Below are 22,001 nucleotides of genomic sequence, written 5' to 3' on the forward strand. Positions count from 1 at the left end.
CACTTAACGACTAAGCCACCCAGACGCCCCTAATGGGGCCATTCTTTTTTTTTTTTTTCTTCCTTTCTTTCTTTTTTTTTTTTTTTTTAAAGATTTTTGTTCATTTATTTGACAGAGATCATAAGTAGCCAGGGAGGCAGGCAGAGAGGGGGGCGGGGAAGCAAGCTCCCTGTTGAGCAGAGAGCCGGACATGGGGCTTGATTCCAGGACCCTGGGATCATGACTTGAGCTGAAGGCAGAGGCTTTAACCCACTGAGACACCCAGGCGCCCCTAATGGGGCCATTATTTTTTCTGTCTGCCCCTTTCTATGTCCCTTATCTCCATCCCAACATTTTCTGGCACTGCCCAGGATGAAAGATACTCTCTTATAATGTGTTGAACTGTAAGTTCTTTCAGGATAAGCATTGTGATGTTGTATCCTGTTCCTGTCCTGTCCATGTTGTACATAGTTACCAAGAAGAGCTTTCAGTGTGAATTAAAGAGGGTTACAGCTGGCTCTTCCACATGGGACCCTGTTTCCTAAAGGCAGGGTCTTCCTAATGTGATATTTTTACCTTATACGATTTCTTGTTTTGCTTGAAATTATAATCAACGAAGTAAAGGAACAGGATGCACTTTGATGCATGAATATGCTGGAACATTCTTGATGTTGGAGCCGGAATGTTGAGAAAAACAGTTCCTAGGATGATTCATTCATTCAGTCAACACATAATAGTCATGGCCTTGAGGCAGCTCAGTCAGAGCAGAGTGAGGACTTTTGGTGTCTGTGGTGTAGGCATCAAGATGGGAAGGGAGATGAAAAAGAGAAATGATATATAGATTCTGGTGTATCCATCCATCCATCCATCCATCCATGCATCCATCCATCCATCCAACAGAGACGAAGCGATAGCCTACTCAGCTTCCAGTACTGCTATCGGCACTGGGAGCAGGGTATGATTAAGACAAGCGAAGTTGCATACTTTCCAGAAGGCAGAGCTTATAATAAAAGGGAGATGCAGACAATGGAGTAATTAAATACTGTCATTTCAAACAAGGAAAGAAAATGCTGGGGCTCCTAGGTGGCTCAGTTGGTTGAGCATCTGACTCTTGGTTTTGGCTCAGGTCACGATCTCAGGGTCATGGGATTCAACCCTGAGTCAGGCTCTTTGCTCATCGTGCTCAGAGAGTCTCTCCCTCCCTCTCTCCCTTGGCTCCTCCCCCTGCTCACGCACACACTCTCTCTCTCTAAAATAAACAAAATCTTAGGGAAAAAACCCAAGGGAAGAAAATCCTATGAAGAAAAATACAACCCTGTAAAGGGATGGAGGCTGATGGGGACACTGAGGGAAGGCTCTGTGGGAAGGCGGCCTGAAGAGAGGCTAGAAGGGGTGAAGAGGCAGGAGAGAACTGGCATCGGACTGCAGTCTCATTTTAACTCCACCACTGTCTGTGCGACAGGGACCAACTCCCTCAGTGGCCCTCCCACCCGACTCTTGGTGAACTTAAGTAGCGTGTGTGACTGTACACTCAAGACGAATGTATTATCATTAATAATGTTGAAGGCCTGTTGCATGATTTGCATCAGGGACCTATGGAAGGATGGTGCGTGGGGGCGCTTTTACTGTTTGCTGCTCCTTCATGGCTGAAGGCAGCCAAGCCCAGCTTCCTGGCGTGGTCCACCTCTCCGAGGAGAACTTCTCAAAACGCGGGGACTGAACAAGAGGAGGGACGCTTAACCTCTGCATCGGATGGAGCATGTTCGTGTGGGGGCGGGGGTGGGAGGGTCTCCCAGATGGGACAGAGACACCCAGCCGTGTTTCCCAATGCACACTAGAAGAGTTTATTCAAAAACAACGCATTCAGTACTGTGTTTGGCACATGAGGCAACGAGGCAGGCATATTCACACGGAACAGGTACATCTGGGGAGCCGTCGAAGCAGATCACTGCGTTTTTCTTCACACACTACAGTCACAAGGTACACACGATCACCTCTACAAAAGAAAGACGGTTATCCTTGTTTACCAAGAAGGCGGAAGCTATTTACATGTTCCTCCGTCCAGCGGCGCTGGCTCCTTTCAGGTCTCCGTGGCCCTGTCCGTCTGGCACCTTGTTTCTCAGGACAGCTGAGGCTGCCCGTCCCAGGGGAGGGGGTCTGATCCGAAGGGCCGCAGCTTCTCCCCAAGAGCAAGGATGCTTCTGATATAGTTGAGAAGGAGCGAACTCCTCAATGCCAGTCTCAGCGTAAAACGGCATTTTCCAAAATAAATGCATCAAGTGTGTGAGGGGAGGGTTAGGGTTGTGACGGTATAGGAAGCCTTTCTTCTCCCTGACGCATGCTTCTTGCTCATTTCTTCAGTAACTTACATTCACTCTTCTCCCACCTTTTGGTTTCATCATCACTCTGAAAAGATCTTTGTTCCTCCTTCTACCTTGGTATAACGTTCTTAAAAAGGATGCTGAAATGAAGTGGTGAAACCAAGGAGGTCAATTGAGAGAAGGTATCACAAACATTCTTTTGTCTCGATCTCTGATTTACGCTTTGCAATGGATTGTTAGCTTCCCGGAGGCAGCAAGGTGTGCTCAAGTAGAGTCCTCGGTTGGGGGACCCGGGACTCTAACTGCCGTTAACTAGCTGGGCGGGTAAATCATTTGCTACCTTCCCGACCTCAGCCGACTCATCACCGTGTTGAAGATGTCGATCTGGAATCTAGACCTGAGAAAATGTCTAGAGCTGGGGCGTTCTGCTCTGCGCGTAGTTGACTCTCCTCTGTGAGCATACGAGGCTGTGTGGTGATGGTTCAGTATTTTTGTTCTGGGTCTTGGGAGGATGTCAGCACTAATTGCTGATGCTTGGTGGTTGGATCTCAAATCATCAATAAACCCCTCCCAGGGCTCTTGGCTGTAAGGCTGCTTTTTGCATAATAAGGGCTTAGATTTGGATTTTGAAATGTGGTTAAAGGGTGTTTTGACCTGGAGACCAATTATTCTAAGCCTTGCAAAATAACCTAGGTTCCAGATTTCAGAGGGAAACTTCCCCTTTCCTTTTTGGAAGTACTTCAGTGACTTCATCCCACGTCTGCACGTTGATCTAACCTCTCTTCTCATCTCATCTACAATTTTTCTAACCTACTTCCTTAGCTAAAAATATTGTGGGAGTGACTGGTTCCTCAAGGCTGGTTTTGCTGTGAATTTGTTCATAATAAAATGGGGCCTACTGTCAAGTCCTTTCTGCTTGTAGCTATGGACTTATCTCTCTGGTGTCCACAAAAAACAAAAAACCAAAAACAGGGAATGAACGTATATTTTGTGCCACGGCTACATGCAATTTGTTGAATACAGAAAAACCTCTGAGCGGGTACCTGATTTATTTAAAACAAAAGGTAGCTTATTCAGTACAAAGAAGCAAGCTTGTTTCAAAGACTGTTAAAGAGTGCAGAAAACAGAGGGGGTACCCTGGCCTTTTAAACATAAAATAGACCGTGTTCAAGTTGAGTTTCAAACATCTAGAAATGCCTTACAGACCCTGAAGGATATTTTACTACAATAAGGAAAGTAGATTTTCTGTTACGATCTAATTTTGATTTACTACCTACAGAATAAAAGCCCATGTCCACTTATGATGTTTAAAGAATTAAATCCATTCTTTTTCCAGTGTTGTCTTCCAAAGGATTGAATCAAATCTACCTAAGAATGATTTCCATCAGAAAAACCTTTAATTTGCAAACAAAGCTTGTCCTGTGGCTCACCAGAGTGTCTGATTTCTAAACACTCTGTTAAGTAGGGCATTCACTTAGAGCCAGCGGGAAGAAGAAGAAAATTTGTCGTACTACTGCTCAATGCTCAGAGAACGTCAGTGGCCAAACGTTTGTTGGTAGTTTTTCCCGGGGTCCAGCCTTCCACTAGCATAGCTAAGGGCGAGGGTCACCTGATGGCTCCCTCTACAAAGTTTACCCATTGGTGGTCTTATTTGTGGTCTTTATTGTCCATTAGAAACTTTCTGTGGGCAAAAAACCCCAGCCGAGAGCATACTCAAACCTTGGGCCTGAGGCTTAGCAGATGTCCCTTGGTGGGACAGAGACCTTTGAACCATGGAGCCTCTGCAGGTGTGGTGGGGTCAGCTGAAACTACTGGATGGATGTCTGTTCTTCCCCTGTTCCCGTGCAGGCACTGATTTCTGGGTGCTGTGTCAGAGAATGAGGAGCAAGTGAACCAGGAACATGAGAGATTTGGGGAAACAGGCAATGGGCTATAAGATATAAGGAAAGATCAGCCAAACATGGTTGGAACTGGCAGTTAAATTAAAGAACATTTACCTGGAAGCTCACCCAAAGGACGGAGTGGTTTGTTGAGAGGTTCTTAAGAGTCACATGGCTAGGAAATATTTTGCACACCTTAGAGTCCTTAGCCTCAAGGACCCAATAGTATACTAAAAAGTAGTAGATTTAACCGGAGTAGAAATGCCTCCTTGCGGGGAGGGGGCACTTGGGAGTTTCTCCAAAGCCGCTGCTAGCCTCTCCTGTTTGGTTCTTTCTGACTCAGAAGATACTCAGGCAGTCCCGGGCTTGCGCCAACTCCTAGTGGCTCCTGAAAGCGTGTTGTTACATATTCACCTGGTTAACAGTAAGTTCGTAGCTTGAAACGGTCAATGCCGAGAGTATTGATACCATGGGGATCAGCAGTGCTGTAGGTCAGGGCTCCCCCTTCTCCAGAGCCAGCTGTTACATGGTTAGCAGCACACCAAAGAGCTATAATCGTCGGAGTTCCCCAGAAAGAAAATCAAAGGAGCCCTTTAGTGTCTCTGATGATGTATAATTTGAAGGCTTTGCATGTGCACAGCTGGCAAAAGGAGCCTGACCAAAGCTTCATTAGCACGGTGGCACCTTATCCAGCAGAGGCTGGCCCAGGGCAGCCAGAGACCGCTAGCTCAGCTGCTCCTGGAATTTTATACTCAGTTGGTCTTAGAATTTTAACTTTCTTGCATTTCCTTTTTTTGATTGGTTTTGTTGTAACCTGAGGATCTTTGCATTTGGGGCATTACCTGTCGGTTGAGAAATCAGACCCCTTCAGGAATAGTTTAGGCTCTGGGAATGACATCCAAAGTAGAATCTGAATGGATCATTTAACATCCCTGTTTCTTAGTCTATCTGTTTGTAGAGTTGAATGACCTGAGATCTGTCTCTTCATCTGAAATATCAAAAGTGAACTATAAACTGCTGGCCTTGGGGCAAAGTATATTAAAGCTATGTCCCTCACTCCAGCTGTCTTGAGGCGTGTATCCATTCTGACTAAATTAACCAGTTACTGTTTGCTTACAAATTAGTGACAGGTCAATTCAGCCAAAACAGTTGAATAGTTGAGTCACTAAGACTGTGTCTGTATAGCTGTGTATTATGATAACTTCAAGGAACAGATGTGATACTTAATTGCCTGAGGAGTGATAAGCATTCAGCTACTCTGGTCAAAACTTGGTCTATATGATTTCGCTATATATTATTTGTTTCCAAATGCTGGCGACATCAGAATCACCTGGGAATCTTTGTAAGCTTAGCTTATCCCAGGACATTCTGAGTCAAAGGTCTGGGGTGGGGTGCCAGAGTTGTGTCTTAAAGAGCTCCTCCTGTCCTACAGCTTTGTTTGCTGGTGGATCAGCCGCATAATCCAGGTCCTAACCCCATAAACCCATTGTAATCTCGATTGGAGTCAGCTTTTCTGCGACAGGCTCTTCACTGTGATTCCACTGTAATTAACAACATGAGAATGGGCTGCATTGAGGATAAAAACATCTATTAAAATACATATCTTCAATAATAAGTCAACACAATAAAAACAAATTTTAGGAAATACTGTGCAATACAATAATAACATTCTAAAATGTTTCCCATTTCCAATGTTATGTCTATGTGGCAAAGCAATCAGAGCGAGAGAGGCGTATTTAGTCATTTTGGTCCTTGGTGTCAATTCACCCGTGGCCTTGATTAATTGGGCCACAGAGCCCAGATAGGTCAGGCAGGTGGCCCAGGGGCTTTAAGTCTCTGGCACCTGTGATGCTCCATCTGGGTTTTCAGCCACATACACACAGTCCCAACAATCTTCGTAAGCAAAAGGACAGTTCTGCATATTCAGGAAGAAGTAGAGGCTGATACTGTTGCCTGGCACATTTAAACAATCAGAGGAAAAGGACTTAAGGATCCAGGTTTATACAGAAAATTGCTTGGTCTGTTATTTTGCACATGAAGACTCAGCTCAATGTCATTCACTATTATTTGCACATCTTCTTAGTATATTGAACTAATGCAATAATGCAAAATCTGCTGTTGAAATTACAATGTGGAAAGCATTGACAGAATGTATTCCTGATCTTAACGGACCCCCGCTGAAAATAATACACATGGAACAATGCAACAAGTGAACTGTTTGGGGGTGTTTTCCAGCTTAAATAAGCTGAATAAAAATTTTAAAAAGAAGTACATGACTATTCTTAGTATTCAGCTTCAAATTATACATCCATATTGCTAAGACAAGGTTTGATACGGTGAACACTGAATTACTGGATGACATTCCAGCCGTCAAATATGAACTGTTAATAACTAAATTGTGATTTACCAGAATCATGATTGACCAAGGGAGTTTTCTCTCATTTCAGGCGAGAACGTAGGTGATTACCAGTGGGCTGTTGTATGCCTAGGCAACAAATAAATACTGCTTTACAATGACAAATAAATACTTTTTTTCTAGGGTGGGAAGAAGAGAATACATTTTCCTCCTTTACAGTCTGACTTATTTTCTGTACCATGAGTACCCCAGACTATAATACATTCTTTTTGGGCCCACCTTTACTTAATACTAATATGGAGGAGATGAGGAGTCACACTTTTTCTTCTGATAGTCTGTGCAATCTTGGGAAAATCACTTAGACTCCCTATTTCTCCATATCTCATTTGTAGCATCAAAGATTAGGACTAGAGAGGCTGAAAGGCTCCTTGACTTCCCGTATCCTATGGTTCTACAATTCCATCTCTGCTTCCTCCAGCCCCAGGTTAAGCTTTCTTTGCGTCTGAGAGTTCCTAATAACTACTGCTTAGCCCAAAGTCAGAATAAAAGCTCTTCCCTTCTCTAACTTCCCCACCAAATTAGGTTAGTCATGGCACTCACATTCGTGGATAACTAGAGGCCTGGGCACAAGGAGGCCGAGGAACCTCTCCCCTTGCACGTCCTGGCTGGCAGCCCCATGGTCACATGCCTGACATCAAGGTCACAGGCAAATGGTACAGCAGTCACAGTCAGCCCTGCTAGGCACACAATACTACTAAACACAGCACTTTTCAATGGTCAAGGACACTTGAGACGTGGAAGCAAAGGCAGAGGAACTGTAACTTTTAATCAGCGAATGTGGGGAAGATATCTGGGTGTGGGAGGAAGTCTTGGTGTCTCATTTTAGCTCTCTATCCCCTGGTTTAAATGTCTGCACATGACTCTCAGAACAACCAATGAAATATGGTTGAGGGACTGGCATTAAGCTGGTCATGAAATGTGGGCTTTTTTCTCTCCACAACTGATCTGGTCATTTGTATTGTTATCATACATACATGGTCTTGAGGGTTCTGTGGTGAAATTTATCGCAAGAGCTGAGGGTGAATTCTGCTGTGAGGATCCCAGGCAAAAGGATGCACTTAGCCTAGAACAAATAAAGCAAGGGCAATACACAAGCCAGGGGTCTGTATCTGGGTTGAATTGGGTGGGGGGACTTAATAGTCCTGTCTGCCCATTTCACTGCTCTTAACCACACAGCCCCAGAGTTCTGGTTACTTATACCACCGCCTTTTGAATCAGGACTCATGGGACCTGCCAACTCTTTTGGTGGCGACAGTGGTTATATAGGTTTGATCTTTAAAACAGTTTTTAAAAACAAGAAGAGAGAGCGTATGATCAGCTAGAGGCTGAGTTTCTCTGTGCTGGAATTATAGGTCAAGGGTACAACGAACAAAAGAAACAACAGCAAAAGCTGCCATATATTGAGTGCTTACTACATGCTGAAAACTGGGATAGATGCTTTATTAACACTCGGGGTCTAATTTTTGCAACAGGAGGGATATAGGCTGTGCAGAAAGAATTTATAAGGTATGAGAATTGTGGTTAACCACTATGGCATGGCCGGAGGCTTTCTTCAGAGATCTCTGAAGAAAAGGGAAGGGTGGTCTATTGGGTCAGTTCCAGAAAGTCATACCTGGAAACAGGATAAGTCTGATCTCTAAGCCCTCTGGTTCCGGGAAACCAGCCGGTTCCCTCAGTATTCTGAGTTCTTGTGAAAGCGACAGATGAAATGATGTTGGAAGATGGGAAAGTCCTCTCACTCTGATGTTAAGACGGAGCCAAGAGCAGCGTGAGATGTTAAACATCTTCCTGAACTTGAAAAGACAAAAAAAGCCCAAACAAAACAAAAAACAAAAAACCCCCAAACCAAACAAAAAACCAAACCAAACCAAAACAAAAAAAAAAACAAAACCCCAAAAAACTGCAAACCAAAAATGGCATTATGATGAGGTCTACTTTAAAAGTACAATAAGCTGTTTTTAGGGATTCTGGTCTTTTTGCTCCTTCAGTCTGCCTGGTTCAACGTGTCTATATATTTATATTTAGGGAAATCTAATGGGCACATTGGGATTAAAACTCTAGAGTCAGGATCTGGCCCGTATAACACTGGCATTTATATCACTTAGCTGTAACCAAATGAACTAAGTGCTTAGAAGAGCCAACTAAACACTTCTGTCGGTTATCAGTCTTGCAGTGATCCTATCAGAGCACAGGACAGGCTCTGGAGTACTGTCCTCTTCACAGTGACCGAGAACAAGCATGGGGGTGGGGGTTTGATGCCCATCCAATGATACCAGTGAATTTAAAAATGTTTTTTACTGTCTCCTCTTCCAATTTTTTCAGGTATTGAGCTGTGTTAATGTTTTCCATTTTGAAACATCCATTCCTCTTTTTCCTGTCTATTTGGATTACCATTCATACAGCCTTTTAAGGTGTGTCCCGATTGGTAACACATTCAACCTGTACAGTTTTTCTTTCACTAGTTACCATCTGGACCAATGGAAGCTGCTCTGATGAGCTTTCTGAAAAACATGAGAACAAGACAGCTGCCCTTTTGGACCAGAAGGCAGATGAGCCTAAGAATGATGCCTTTTCTTACTGTATGCGGTTTAACTTTGGGGATGGTGATACCTTCCCAAAGAAGGACAGTGAGCTGATGACAGAACTAAAGCAATTATTTCAAACAGGTTTGTAACATTACAAGCAATCTAGAATGAGATTTCTGGAAAAGAACAAGCTACCCCACCCAGATGTATTACAAATGTGCTTGACTGGCATTTGGAAAGAAGAAAGAAACTCTTATTAAAATTTAACATCAACTTGGCCAGACTTTGGGCTGAACTGGAACAACCAAGTGCTGCTCAGTGAAAAGCCAGAGATGGGAGTGATGTGATTTCTACTTCTGAGGCGGATATAATAAAAGAAGAAAATGGCCAACTAATTTCCTTCATGCCAGGGCTAGACAGCTCAAATTCCAAGGGTTATTTTGTATCAAATCCTCCTATTACCCATTGTTTTTTCCTATGAAATGCTTAATTTTTAGATATATAGATTTAGACATGCAGATTCCAGTGGGAAAAGGGAGTAGCCACAGTCTACAAGTGTCTTGCAGGGAACAACAAGTTCTGAGAGGTGCTGGTAGACACAAGGATGCTGAGCGTGACCTCACCTCAGCCTGTTCACATGGGGCCTGTCCTGGTCAACTTCAAATCTTCTCTTCTGTTCTAACCCACCTGCATTTCAAAGACTCTGAAAGGGCACCAGGCTTACAAGGCTTTAGGGTACACGGGATTCCATAACAACTTCTCAGCGTTCTTCCTTTTCCTCTATGTGTTCCAGACTCTTAAGCTGACTCATTGCCTCTATGCTCAGAGAGAATTCCCGGCCCAGCGCTTGGGCTGAGACTGTGGGAGGCACCAGACTCAGGCTGGAATGTGCTTGCAGATGTGGCGATAGAATGATTTGCCGTAACGGCACTAACGTCAAGAGACGCAATGCCACCCACGACATGAATTTTCTTTATGATAGAGAAGGATGCACTGATTTCTATGCCACTCACCACGGAGGGACCGCTCTGCAGTGGAATGACTGTACAGGCCACTGAGAACTTCATAAGAGGCATATCTTATCAAAGTCATCCTAAGGGGATCCAGCATGATTTCGTCAGTCGGTCATGAAACATCAAAGTTACCCAGAGCTTTGAACACATCAAACAAGTACAGATGCAACACATACAGGCAAAGCTAATTTAATAGGATTCCTAGCAAATTATTAAACTCCGCAGTGGTGGGGCAGGTGGAGGGTTGTAGGGAAAGAGATGGAGAACAAGAGTGAGAAAGAGAGAGAGTGAGAGATGAGCGATGCAAACGATTCTTTTGTTTGTCTGTTTCCATTTTGAAGAGTCCGATCCCACCCAGGCAAAACTGAAATCCTGCCCAAACTATGAGGACCATATCTCAAAGCTGCGGGAACTACAGCTCTCATCCTCATAAAAAATGGGAGGCCATTTATTATCAAAATACAAACACGAAAATACTTCACACTGTTTCGTTAGCAGCATAGTTCCAGATGCAACATTCCCTTTATCAATCAAGTTTAAATCATGTGGCTTCAACTCGTTTGTCTTGCCAAGACCCTTAAAAGAGCAGTGCAAAAGGAGGGAGAGACGCCATCTTTGCTTTTCAATGGCAGACAATCTTTATAAGGAAATCTCTAGGGTTCTATTCTGAAGACTATTCCATTTGATTTGGGGCACTTTTAAAATGGCCGTTTGGCACTTGCTGTTCCGAGTCTTAGGCACAGTGTGACAGAGTCAGCTTGGTGAGCCCCTCCCCATGCATTCGGTACAGCAGCTGGAACTCGGCAGGCAGCTGGTGGGACTCCTGCCACTTGGTGGTAAATTTGGTTCCTTTTTTGTCATAGTAATGGTATGGAAGATCTTCCCTTGTGTTGGGGTCAAATCCAAAAGGCCAAAATCCATACAAGTGGATCTCTTCACATATTGCTGATGCCAGGGTGTACATGAGAATGCCTGTGCTCAGCCGTTTGGGTGACAAATGTTTGTTTTTCCAGTACCTGCGGAATAATAAGTACATGTGGTTTCAGAGGCCAGTGTTGGTTCCACTCCGAGAAGGTCACCGTGACTGGGCTGGGAGGTGGATTTGTACAGGGAACTTAAATAGTCCTTGCCTTTTTCTCCTCCCCCAGAAATAGTACCAGCCTTGAGTCTGTCTTTTAGACCACAGAACAACTCAGGGCAGGACTGGCTACATAATTCGTGAGACCCAGGGCAAACCACTGAGAATTTCAAGGGGGCGGTAGCTGAGCATTAAACCAGGCCCCGGAGCCTCCTGAGCACAAGCTTCTGTGTGACCATGTAGGCCGTTCCTGCTCCATGCCAGCCCTTACTCCCGGCTGTCCTCAGGAGCCGTGGCTCTGCCTCAGTGGTGACAGCTCAGAAGGCCAGCACTGAGAATGACTCTGCTTCTCATACACAAAGGGCCCTTGGAAGTGGGGAGGAGGTTGTTTAATCTAAGGGCACCTCCTGTGTCCCTTTCTTCCCCAAATCTAGAGATTAAATCCTTCTTCTTTGGTCTAGAAAGAGTGTGGGGACTTATGTTTCCGTACCTTCTTATAAAAAGTCATGTTCCCTGTTCTGTTGTTGTCTAGCTAGGTGGTCCTGAGCCCTCCTTTAGCACGGCAGGGCCTAAGAAAAGTATTTGAACCCTTTCTGAATTAAAAAAAAAAAAAAAAGCTAAATTATGGCTATTTTTTCCTTCCATATTTAGACAGTAGCTTGAAGCTTCCTGCCTATACCACGACATATTTGAGACCGCAGGGAGTCTGTGTGTGCGTGTGTGTGTTTGTGTATCATTGACTATGCAGCAAAATGAAACTATTCATGAATCATGTTTCTATGGACTGTATTTCCTTCGAGTTTTTATTGAACCAATGTGTTTGGTTCAAGCCTGAGTGGCTGGGAAGCATTACCGCTAACTCCACAGCACTTTGGGAAAGCTGGGGGCAGAGTAGGCCACACCAGGCCCATTTCCTGAAGTTTCTAAGCACGTGTAGTTCCTTCTTTACTACTGAAAAGCTTCACACACAGATCATTCCCCATTCCAGTTGAAATTTAGAAGTTTAGTCTCAATCTTCTTACCTAAGGAGTAAGAATGACTTCTGATGATACTTTTGGTATGGCCAAACTTAACTACAGCAAGAGGGGAGCAAAACGATTTGGTCAAAAGACAGGTTAGCAGGAAGCCTGGCTTCAAATTCTGTTTTTGCCCATTTGGGGCAGTGACCTGTTGTAAATAACTCCTTTTCTTCGTATCTCAGTAAACTCATCTTTAAACTTAGGAGTTGGGCTATATTACCTCTCAAAAAGATGACCATACATTCCAGGAAGTTAGGACAGCCCCAAATTATGTTTGTTATCCTGCTGTAATTATTAATAGCACCTTCTTTCTTGCAAAGACAAAATTCCAGTTTGGGCTGCACATTATGGTCCTAACCCTACCTGTTAGATACATACCACTTTATTAGATGATGATTCGTCCTTCTGTGAGAGGTCAACTAAACAGATCTTACGTTTGGGAGGTCTTAGAGGACTACAGGATGGGGACAAAAATTCTTTGAATTCCCTGGTTGCCAGTCCTCCCAGAACCCACTTTAACTTTTAGGATGATCTGGACAGTATGTTAGGACATGGAGGCTACTTACACAGGGGATATTAGGATTGAGGTAGTTTCCCCAGATGGTTTAAAGGAAAATGAGTCTTACAATTAATTTTGCTTTATAAAATGCCCTGGATTAGTGGCTCCCAATTCTGACTATATATTAGAATCATCTGGGGAGTTATTAAGAAAAGCGGGAACCTGGACCCTTCGCCTCCTACCTCCAGATAAAGTACATCAGAATCCCTTGAACTAGAGCCCAGGCAACAGTATTTTATTTTTTTTCTTAAGTTCTCCAGGTGATTCTAGTGTACATCCAGAGTTAAGACTCATCAGAATAGATGAAAATATTGTCTTTCTGGTCAATCTCTCTATCAAATTATAAGGGATACCAACAAGCTCATAAAATACCCTTCACATGTTTTGGCACTGAAATCCCAACTGATAAAGGCTGATTATACAATTTGTGATCTACCTAGGTGTTTTTCTGATCTTGGACATCGACAAAACTCCCAAATATCAATTAAAAAGAGGCATTTTAAGTCAATTGCATCTTTTTTTAGAAAACTGCTTGGTTTGCCTAATTTCGCCGTCGACATTATGGGGACCTAGCCATCCATTTGAAGAAAATTCTTGATTTTGGGGGATTTCTATGACTACCTGTTAGGCTTGCCACCAAGGGAGGGAGACAGGGAATAGAGAGGGGAGGCTGATGAAACACCAATCCCCCCATTTGGCACTCGGTTACCAGCTGGGGGTAGAAGATTACACTTCTTACCTAGAATGATTCATTCTTTCTTTACAAAAACGTAAGAGTTTGCCCTAAAGTGCTAAGCTAACCACAGGTAACTAACCGGATACCTCCCACCCCCAAGAGATTACAATATTCATTTGCCATCTGGTGGGGTAAGACTTAAAGGCAATAAAATATACACACCTGTTGACATGTTGCATTATATTTCCAGGCCAAGCCAATTGGACCTTTAACTGACCTCTGTGTTCAACAAAAAAGTCAACTAATGTCCTGGTAACAGTTGCTGAAGTATGGAAGAAAAACGCAGGGATCCAAAGAATGGCCCCATCGAGCTTTTTTAAACTGAGGAAAAAGTTGTTACGGTCCTGAATGGTCAAAAGATTGTTGTAATATTTTTCCAGAATGCTGGGGTTGAAGGTGGTAAGGTTGGTTTTCCTTCCAACATCTCTTTGGAAAGCCTCCGTAGGGGCGAAATTGCAACGGAAAACAAAATCTGACTTATCTATTTCTTGTCCACACCGGCTCCCTGTCAGGATCCCACTATTTCCAACCACAGCACAAATATTAAAATGCTTATTCACAATGGGTGACACGTCTGGAAGCAGTGATCGGAAGTTATTGCTAATAGAGAAAACGTATTTATGGCTGGAATAATCATAGTGCATCAGTTGTCCAATCCGAACACTATTCTTGGTCAAAGAAAAATTTTTTATTACATCGACATGCTGAAGAATTTCTTGCCTAAAATGAAAAGAAATTCATTAAATGCATCCCATTCAAAAGAATTGATTTTGCATCTTATGTCTTACGCTGCCATTTCATTCAGACAAGAATCGTAAGTACATTGTATCCAAGAAAGATTATACATTCATAGTAATTGTGGTGGTTAGGGGAAGGACTGCTTCAGAATGGACAGACGTGCTAATCTCTCAGGCAAGTTCTGGTTATAATCCTTCAATCCTTGTAAATGTTCTAACTCACAGTTTTAGCTGCCATTCTGCGGTTTTCTGTCCTACATGAAAAGTGTATTTGATCGGGGTTGGGGGGGCCTTGGCCGAACTGTGTCAGAAAATACAGGGAGACAATTTACACAGGCTCCAAAGAGCTCACATTAACGTACAAACATTAGTGACTTAGAGTTTGTAACTAGGGACTACTTGTTTGCTATTGGACTGCAGTGTTCAAGGAATATCAGATATCGCTGGTGTCCAAATAAGAGCCAAATAGATATGAGTCACTATAGTACTATCTATTATTACAATATGGAAGTGGTAGTATCAGTGAGTGTAGCTGAATATTTCATAGAAGTGAGATGATAATCTCATTAAGGTCCTTTGAATAATGAAACAAGAACAGTTTCCTACTTGATTATATAGAAACACAATTTAGTTGGAGTAAGTTAATCCTTAGAAAAAAAGGCCATGATAAACCCTGAAAGTGTATGCATAGAGGATATGCATAGAGGATAAACAAGGCAAGGGTGATACTTAGCACCAGTTTCAGGTTGCTTTCATGTTGAGCTTTAGGTAAAATTAAGCATTTCCTCTTAAAGTTTCAGCTATTTAAAATATTTAAGAGAGACCAGTAACATATTACTTTGCTATTACTTCTAAGAAATCACATTGTGAATTTCCAGTGGGTTTTTTTCCCCCCTAAAAAACAGCAGGATTGAAACTAAAGGTGTGTATCATCACTTAACCTGGAATTTTATTTTAAAAAATTACATGTTTGTCAAAGTATAAAGCCACATAAGCTGAAAGCTTTAATCTAGAACTTCCAAAGTTACCTATGTTGTCTTTACAAACTATTCTTTGCCTACTATAAACGTAAAGTAAATCTAAAAGGATACTGGGAAAAGTAAAGACTTTCTAATAACTGGATTGAAAGGAAGGAGGTTTTCAGAAGGAAATATCATTCTGACTGGTCATTTGGGTCACATGGCCTAGTGTAGGAAGAAAATTTTTATTCAGTTAGGAAGATGTTTTAGGGTAAGTAAAATGTGTACTATCATTAAAGTTTTCAGGGTTGTCTGTAAAATTAATATTGGACTAAACCCCAATATTTTAAAAGAAAGCCACTTCTTTGGTTTTCATATTGGTCATTGCCATGGAGTAATTTCTGATTAAACAATTCCAAAAATTTTAATACTAATCACATGGCTATATCAGCTTTTCAAGTAAACCATATTTTCATGACACCTTAGATATTTAGTGACTTTGTTTTAATTCTGTCATTAGCTTAAAATAAAAACAAGTGTGGTAACTACAAATGCTAAGAACAAACACAACCCTATAAATGAGTGGTAAAATGAGTATCTGTAAAATAAGTATTCACACCCCTAATGAATACACTAGATGGCTCACATTCCATTTAGCAGCATAATAATCCCACCAAGAAGGAAGGCGTAGTGACTTATCTGGGGTTGCGAAGAGGAGACCAGAAATCACTCAGGATAATAAATTTGAATAAATCTCATCCTTCCCCCCCCCCCAACGCCCCACAACATACATACACGTGAACTCCCTCATGTATAAATGAGGCTGTTACAAGACAACCTATAAAAATGATGTTAGGTAGCTTTTACAATATGTTAAAGCCTGTAAAGGTTTAATGAAAACAAATAGGGAAACCAAAACAAAACTGAACTTCGATACCTGCATATAATTGGGCCAAGATTTTTCACTAGTAATTGATAGGGATGGATTATAGTATTTGCTGTGTATTTCAGGGTGAAGCAATTCTATTTTATTTCATTTTTAATTTTTTTTCCTCGGAAGGAGACTGAAATGTATTGTTGAATGGTCTTGAGGCAATTAACTTTTTAATTTATTTTTAACTAATTCACTTTTTTTAGTAGATGGCTTTGGCAGTATTACCCGTGCATGTGAACTATAAATTATTGTGTTCAATTAAGGCCAGGTTAGGGGGCATATTGGAAATATCTTTTTCTCTTACATTTCTTTGGTCTTCTTGATGTTTTCTTTTTGAGGGGACACTACATACATAATAAAGGGTTCCCAACCTGCCTTTGTGCAGTCAGGCCAAGAAGACAATGCAAATAACACCTCGGGGTGGGGGATAGATTTTTGTTGTTTTGGATCATTTTGTTTTGTTTTGTTTTTTTGAACTCCAGAATTCAAAAACACCTTTCGGATCGTTTCCCCTATCCTACCTTTGATGTAAAAACGCTGTCCGATTAAATGTCCACTTAGAAGGTTTCTCTTGGAGTTCGTGAGTCAGAGAATTCGTAATGGGCACAAATGACGGATCTAGAAACTTCAGCGCAAATTGTGACCTGGAGAGGAGCATGAGTACACAGACAAACGTGCTGGCCTTAGCTGGGGGAAGCAACGTAGCCATTAAAGCCCAGGCGGCTGGGGGCTGTAGGGGGACACCTGGTACACGCACTGGTTCCATCCCGCCTGAGGCTCTCTCATTTGGTCCACTCTCCGCTCCCACACACACCCAGGGGGGAAAAGAAAACTAGGGAAATCCGCCTCCATTGTCCATCCCTCCGGGTCCGGGAGAGACCATAAAATGGCCGTCTCGCGGAGAGCAGGGGCGGGAGCCCGGCACACTGCTGGAGAATGATGCGCCCTGAGGACTAGGGAGTCAGCACCGCGGACAGCGGCCGCGCCTCCGCTGTCCGACCCGCGACGCCCCGGCTGTCCTGGCGAATTGATTTTTGGAGAAAAGGCAGAGGAACCCGGAGACTCAAGGGAAGACTGGGGAGGGCTCCTGCCTTAACCTCTTACTTCCCGAGCCCAGTCTGACTTCACTCCCTGTCCCCTGGCTGGGGACCCCTGGAGGCCGCTGGCCAGCTCCACTCTTCAGCCAAGGTGGGGCTTCTCTAGGTTCCGCACCTCTGGTCCGCTTGGACCACAGGTTGCAGATAGTACACCTGCCCCTCAGGAGGTCCTCCTGGGAGAGCTCCTAAGGGTCACTGGTAGAGGCAGCGGTTCTCGATGAGTTGCGCCAAGCTGAGCCGTGCGCTTTCCCAGTCCAGCCCCTCGCCCGGAGGTGAACTGGACTAGGGGCGAGGGTAGGCGGCCCTTAGGAGGCTCGCTTCCCGCAGAGGGCGGAGGAAATTCAGAAATCCCGGAAAGGGCGGGGGGGGGGGGCGGGAAGCGGTGGTGGCAGCAGGGGTAAAGGATCGAGGTAAAATACCCCAGGGGCTTCAGGAGAATAGACCCGCGCATCATTTGATGGGGTGGGGCGTGGGGGAGAGGAGTGAGGACAGCGCAAGGGGAATCCAGCGCCTGCGCCATTAAATCGGCCCTGGACCGCCCGGAGTCCGGCGGTGGAGTCCGCGGACGCTGCACGGGGTAGGCGCTCACCTCACGCACGTCCATCTCCGGGTTCAGCGCCCCCTCCCACCCGCCCCCCACGTCGCCTCTCCCTCCACCATCATTCTCTTAAGCCCTCCCCCATTTTTGAAATGGGGGAAGGGATGACGAGGAAGAATACGAGAAATGCAATCACATCAATTAGGACAACGGCTTTTAGGGGCTTGGGGTTAAAAAAAAAAAATAAAGGAGAGGGGGAAGGGAGAATCAGAGAGAGGAGTGGAAGGACCACGCAATTATCGTGCCCAAAGTGTCTGGGAGAAGCCCAAACACTCCTTCTTACCCACCACCCCCAGAAGCCAGATACCCGAGGGCGCTCAAATAGAGGCCCGCACTCACCGGAATCCCGCGTGGAACATGTACATTCGGGGCGCCCCTGGGTTGGCGTACTTGGGAGTGGTGAAGATGTTCTCCTTTTTCAGGGACACGTAGCTGATGAGCGATAAAATCAGCAGGGCGACGCTGAGCATGACCAGTCCCAGCACACTGGCGACCCGGGCCATTTTGCAATTTCTCATCCCGGGCTGGGCTGAGATCAGGGGAAGCAGGGAAATCGGTCCATTGAGCGGCCAGCAGCTCGCTGGCGTGTCAGTGTGTGTGTGTGTGTGTGTGTGTGTTCGCGCGCGCGTGTCAGCGTGTGTGGCGGGGGAGGGGGACCGGGCTGGGGAGCCGCGGAGGCCCAGGGGGGATGGTGGGGAAGGGCAGGAGCCCTAGAGAGAAGCCGACCCCCAAGACAGGGCAGAGCAGGGCCAGGAGGCTGGGCAGGAAGATGGAGGGTCTGCGCGGCGGCGTGGGGAACGAGCGCGCTGTGCGTCCCCGGCAGCCTGCTCAGGCTCCCCCGCGCGTTTCCAGCGAGGCTGCCATCTCCTCCGCCGCCTGTAAGATAAATGTGATTGGAATAATGTTACAGTTCGATCTAAGCACAGGATTTAATTAATGAACTCTAATCTCCCAAATAAGCGGGGGGAGGGCGAGAGATGGAGGAGGGAAGAGGGGTAGCCGAGGGAGGGGAGTCGAGGCTGGAAGGCTGCAGCCCACGTCCACGGGCTCCCCGGGCGAGGCTTCGCGCGAGGAGGTGCCCGGGGGGAGACAGAAGCCCAAACTTGGCTCAACGGACCGTTCATTACTTTATAAATACATTACAGGATAGGGTGATCAACCACTGGGCTTGCTCATGGAGATTCTACACCAGCTGCGTGCTTCTCCTAAAGGCAGAGAGAGTGGTTTTAGGAAGACAGACCTTTAAAGCTACTCTCACCACCACTGAGGCACCGCCCTGGACCCCACAAGGTAGCACGTGCCCCAGCAAGCCAGCACCCCAGCCAAGAAGCTCTAACAGCTCCTGGGCCAGCCTGCCTTGTCAGCCCTTAAAACCTCCCCAGAATTTTCCAGACTCTCTCCCCTCTCCACTTGGAATGCCCACCACATACATTGTTTCTCACTAAAGGGTGGGTAGTGCCTAGCACAGTTGGGAGGTAAGCTGTGAGTGTGGAGGGCCTGGCTTCTCCTTCCCTGTCCTTGTCCCAGCTCATAGCAAGTTGTCAGCTGGGCAGTGGCCCTGAGTGGACCAGGCCTGGAGCAATTCTCCCTGATTTCACTGTACACTGGCCACTTTCCTGACCTGTTCCTGGGACCCGGACTTGGGGATGGGCCACCTACTTAGCCCTGTGTGGCCCAGAAGCTGAAGGCATTATAAACTTTATAAATGCACAGAACTCTCTTTTGAAGGAGCCTGAGAACCAGGCTGCCCCTGAGGGTGGACGGAAAGCTCACTGCCTAATGCTTTGTATTGCTTGATCTTCAGCTTGTTTCAGAATATTCATATGTTGCCTGTTTTAACACCCATTGGAAATAAAAATTAATAACTTTTCAGGCAGGCTGCTGGATTCTTAGTGGCAACCTGCATGTTTCTTGAGTTCTGTTGTTTGCAATTATCTTGTGGCTTTTTCTACCCTAGTCTTTTCTTGGCCTTGTTCTCCCAATACTGGTCCTTAAGCACTAATGAAAGAAGCTGGAGGTGAGACATTGGCCTCTGAGAACCTTTTCCAATAAAGCAAACTGATACTTTCCAAGGTGGTTATGATTTATTTCTCTCCTGAACTTCTTATCTTGTGGACTTTGGTAGACCTGAGGTTATGGTCTTTCTGTGGACCTCAAATTCCTCAAAGGGGTGAACTGCTGGATTGTAAACTTCTAAAAGGCCAGGGCCATATCTTCTTCCTTACTGTTTGCACGTACTGCCCAGCAACTGTCCCATGTAGGGGACACGCTTAATAAATGTTTGAGAACTGAATGAGGTCCCTTGTAAAAAACATCTGTCTGGTGGTGGACAGCGGCATGCAGAATGCAAATGTCTATTTCCAATGAATGACGAAGGGAGTCATTCATTTTGCACCCACGAGGGCATTTTATACTCAATTCTAAGAATGTGAACCGGAATGCCTGGGTGGCTCAGTTGGTGAAGTATCCAAATTTTTATTTTGCTCAGGTTGTGATCTTGGGGTCATAGATGGAGCCCTGCGTTGGGCTCCTTGCTAGGCATGTATTCTCTCATGCTAGGGATTTCCTCTCTCCCTCTCTCTCTGTCCCTGCCCCCACCACCCATCCACTACACCTGCATGCTCTCTTAAAAAAAAAAAAATTAAAATGTGGGTCAAGAGGACACAAATCATCTTTTTCTCATGGGACTTTTGTTATTTAAAAAGTGTTAGGGGAGCCTGGGTGGCTCAGTGGGTTAAGCCGCTGCCTTCGGCTCAGGTCATGATCTCAGGGTCCTGGGATCGAGTCCCGCATCGGGCTCTCTGCTCAGCGGGGAGCCTGCTTCCCTCTCTCTCTCTCTGCCTGCCTCTCCATCTACTTGTGATTTCTCTCTGTCAAATAAATAAATAAAATCTTTAAAAAAAAAGTGTTAGAAAAGGCTTGCATATCTGTATATGATGAGTACTTGACTCCTATTTTTTGAATAATAACTATAGTTTCTTTTAAAGAGAAGGTCATATGAATACAGTGCAAAATGCTAAAAGGAGTAAGATCTTCTCTTTGAGAACTGTCTAGGAATCCCATGTACTGGAAAAACTCTCCCTGAACACAAAAGGAGGGCACATGGCATGAAGCTCAGAGTAATGGTTACACATTCGGACTCTGGAGCCAATGAACTTGACTTCAAAAGCTGGCTCTGGCACCCACAGCTCTGTGACCTGGGCTAAGTTATCAGCCTCTTTGTGTTCCAGGCTCCTTAGCGGCAGAATCAGAATAAAAACCTTCCGGGAGTTGGGAAAGATGATGCAGGGCCTGTGAAGGCCTTGGCAGAGCTCCGGGCCTGTATTTAGCTGTTAGTAAATATGAGCTGCACAGCTTGGGCAGTGTCTTTCTCTGACCCCATAAATGACCCCCTACAGAATGCATGGGAAGGGGTGTACTTGGTGAGCCATCTTCGTACAGAAAATGGCAGAGATCAAGAAGCTCCTTGGTTCTCTTTTTTAAAAGAATGTAGTAGGCTTTCCTGGGACTTAGAAAACCAGATTCATTCTGCCTGGATTTAAAAGTTGATAGATTGCTTATGTTTTGCATACCTTTGTGAACCTTCTAAAGAAAGTTCTAGTAGGATGATTGCCATATTGCATATGGGTCACTGAAAGTCGTATGATGTAAAGGAACCAAATTAGCCAGAAAATAACCCAGCGGACAGGAATCCTGTGCTAGGCCTAACGGCGGAAATGGCAGTTACCAGAGGGAAGAATCCTAGGGATGGTGCTTCCCAGAGCAACTGCAGTACTGGGTATAGGATTTTTTCCAAGCCTGGCTTGATAGCTACTTAGTAAATTAAAAAAAAAAAAAAAATTAGGACATTTCTGCAGAATATCACTTAACAAATTTCATTAAGAATGAAACCTGTATGGGAGAATAGGAGAGTGTGAACAAGAAATACAGAGAGGAAAGACCCCTCTGACTTAGGTTTTTCTCGGGGAGCTGTTATTTTGGGCACAAGTGCTTCCTTCTCTCACCTCCGTGACTGCCTACCTTTTGCAAACCTGTCCGGCTCCTCACAAAAACATGCCTACCAAGAGTAGCTTCCAGACATTTTGGATGGGAAAGCTGGGAAGGAAGTCTTTGCTTAGGGAGAGCTTCATGCAGGAACACCGGGGTGGTG

The 22,001-nt window shown here is 44.7% G+C and overlaps 1 protein-coding gene and 2 long non-coding RNA genes across 4 annotated transcripts in view; 1 reads left to right on the forward strand and 2 right to left on the reverse strand.

The window, feature by feature from the left end:
• LOC309847990 overlaps positions 1 to 13,853 on the forward strand; it is a 56,048-nt gene extending 42,195 nt beyond the window's left edge. The window contains exon 4 of the long non-coding RNA XR_014302769.1: positions 13,717 to 13,853. This is a non-coding gene — a long non-coding RNA (uncharacterized lncRNA). The remainder of the gene's footprint in view (positions 1 to 13,716) is intronic.
• LOC309848361 overlaps positions 1 to 22,001 on the reverse strand; it is an 801,917-nt gene that overhangs the window by 149,158 nt on the left and 630,758 nt on the right. The gene's annotated exons all lie outside the window — the stretch shown is intronic.
• Positions 10,429 to 19,455, reverse strand: ST8SIA3 (ST8 alpha-N-acetyl-neuraminide alpha-2,8-sialyltransferase 3). 2 transcript variants are annotated; one of them, XM_082698919.1, is made up of 4 exons: positions 18,191 to 19,267; positions 16,678 to 16,800; positions 13,689 to 14,246; positions 10,429 to 11,150 (listed from the first exon to the last, which is right to left on the reverse strand). In XM_082698919.1, exons 1-4 carry the CDS (start codon positions 18,367 to 18,369, stop codon positions 10,868 to 10,870), a joined length of 1,143 nt encoding a protein of 380 aa, XP_082555045.1. In that variant the 5' UTR covers positions 18,370 to 19,267; the 3' UTR covers positions 10,429 to 10,867. The 2 variants fall into 2 exon arrangements, with proteins under 2 accessions (XP_082555045.1, XP_082555046.1); XM_082698920.1 differs by lacking the exon at positions 13,689 to 14,246 and having other exon boundaries at positions 18,191 to 19,455.

Source organism: Mustela nivalis, assembly GCF_964662115.1.
Source record: "Mustela nivalis genome assembly, chromosome: 14".
Lineage (NCBI taxonomy): Eukaryota > Metazoa > Chordata > Mammalia > Carnivora > Mustelidae > Mustela > Mustela nivalis.

Bases quoted from the DNA above. Each gene is read 5' to 3' on its own strand.
- ST8SIA3 (XM_082698919.1), bottom strand. From the start codon at position 18,369: ATGAGAAATTGCAAAATGGCCCGGGTCGCCAGTGTGCTGGGACTGGTC. The intron at 16,801-18,190 runs GTGAGTGCGGGC...GCTCCTCTCCAG, and splicing joins ATGTTCCACGCGGGATTCCG to GTCACAATTTGCGCTGAAGT. The intron at 14,247-16,677 runs GTAGGATAGGGG...TTTTCATTTTAG, and splicing joins ACAGCGTTTTTACATCAAAG to GCAAGAAATTCTTCAGCATG.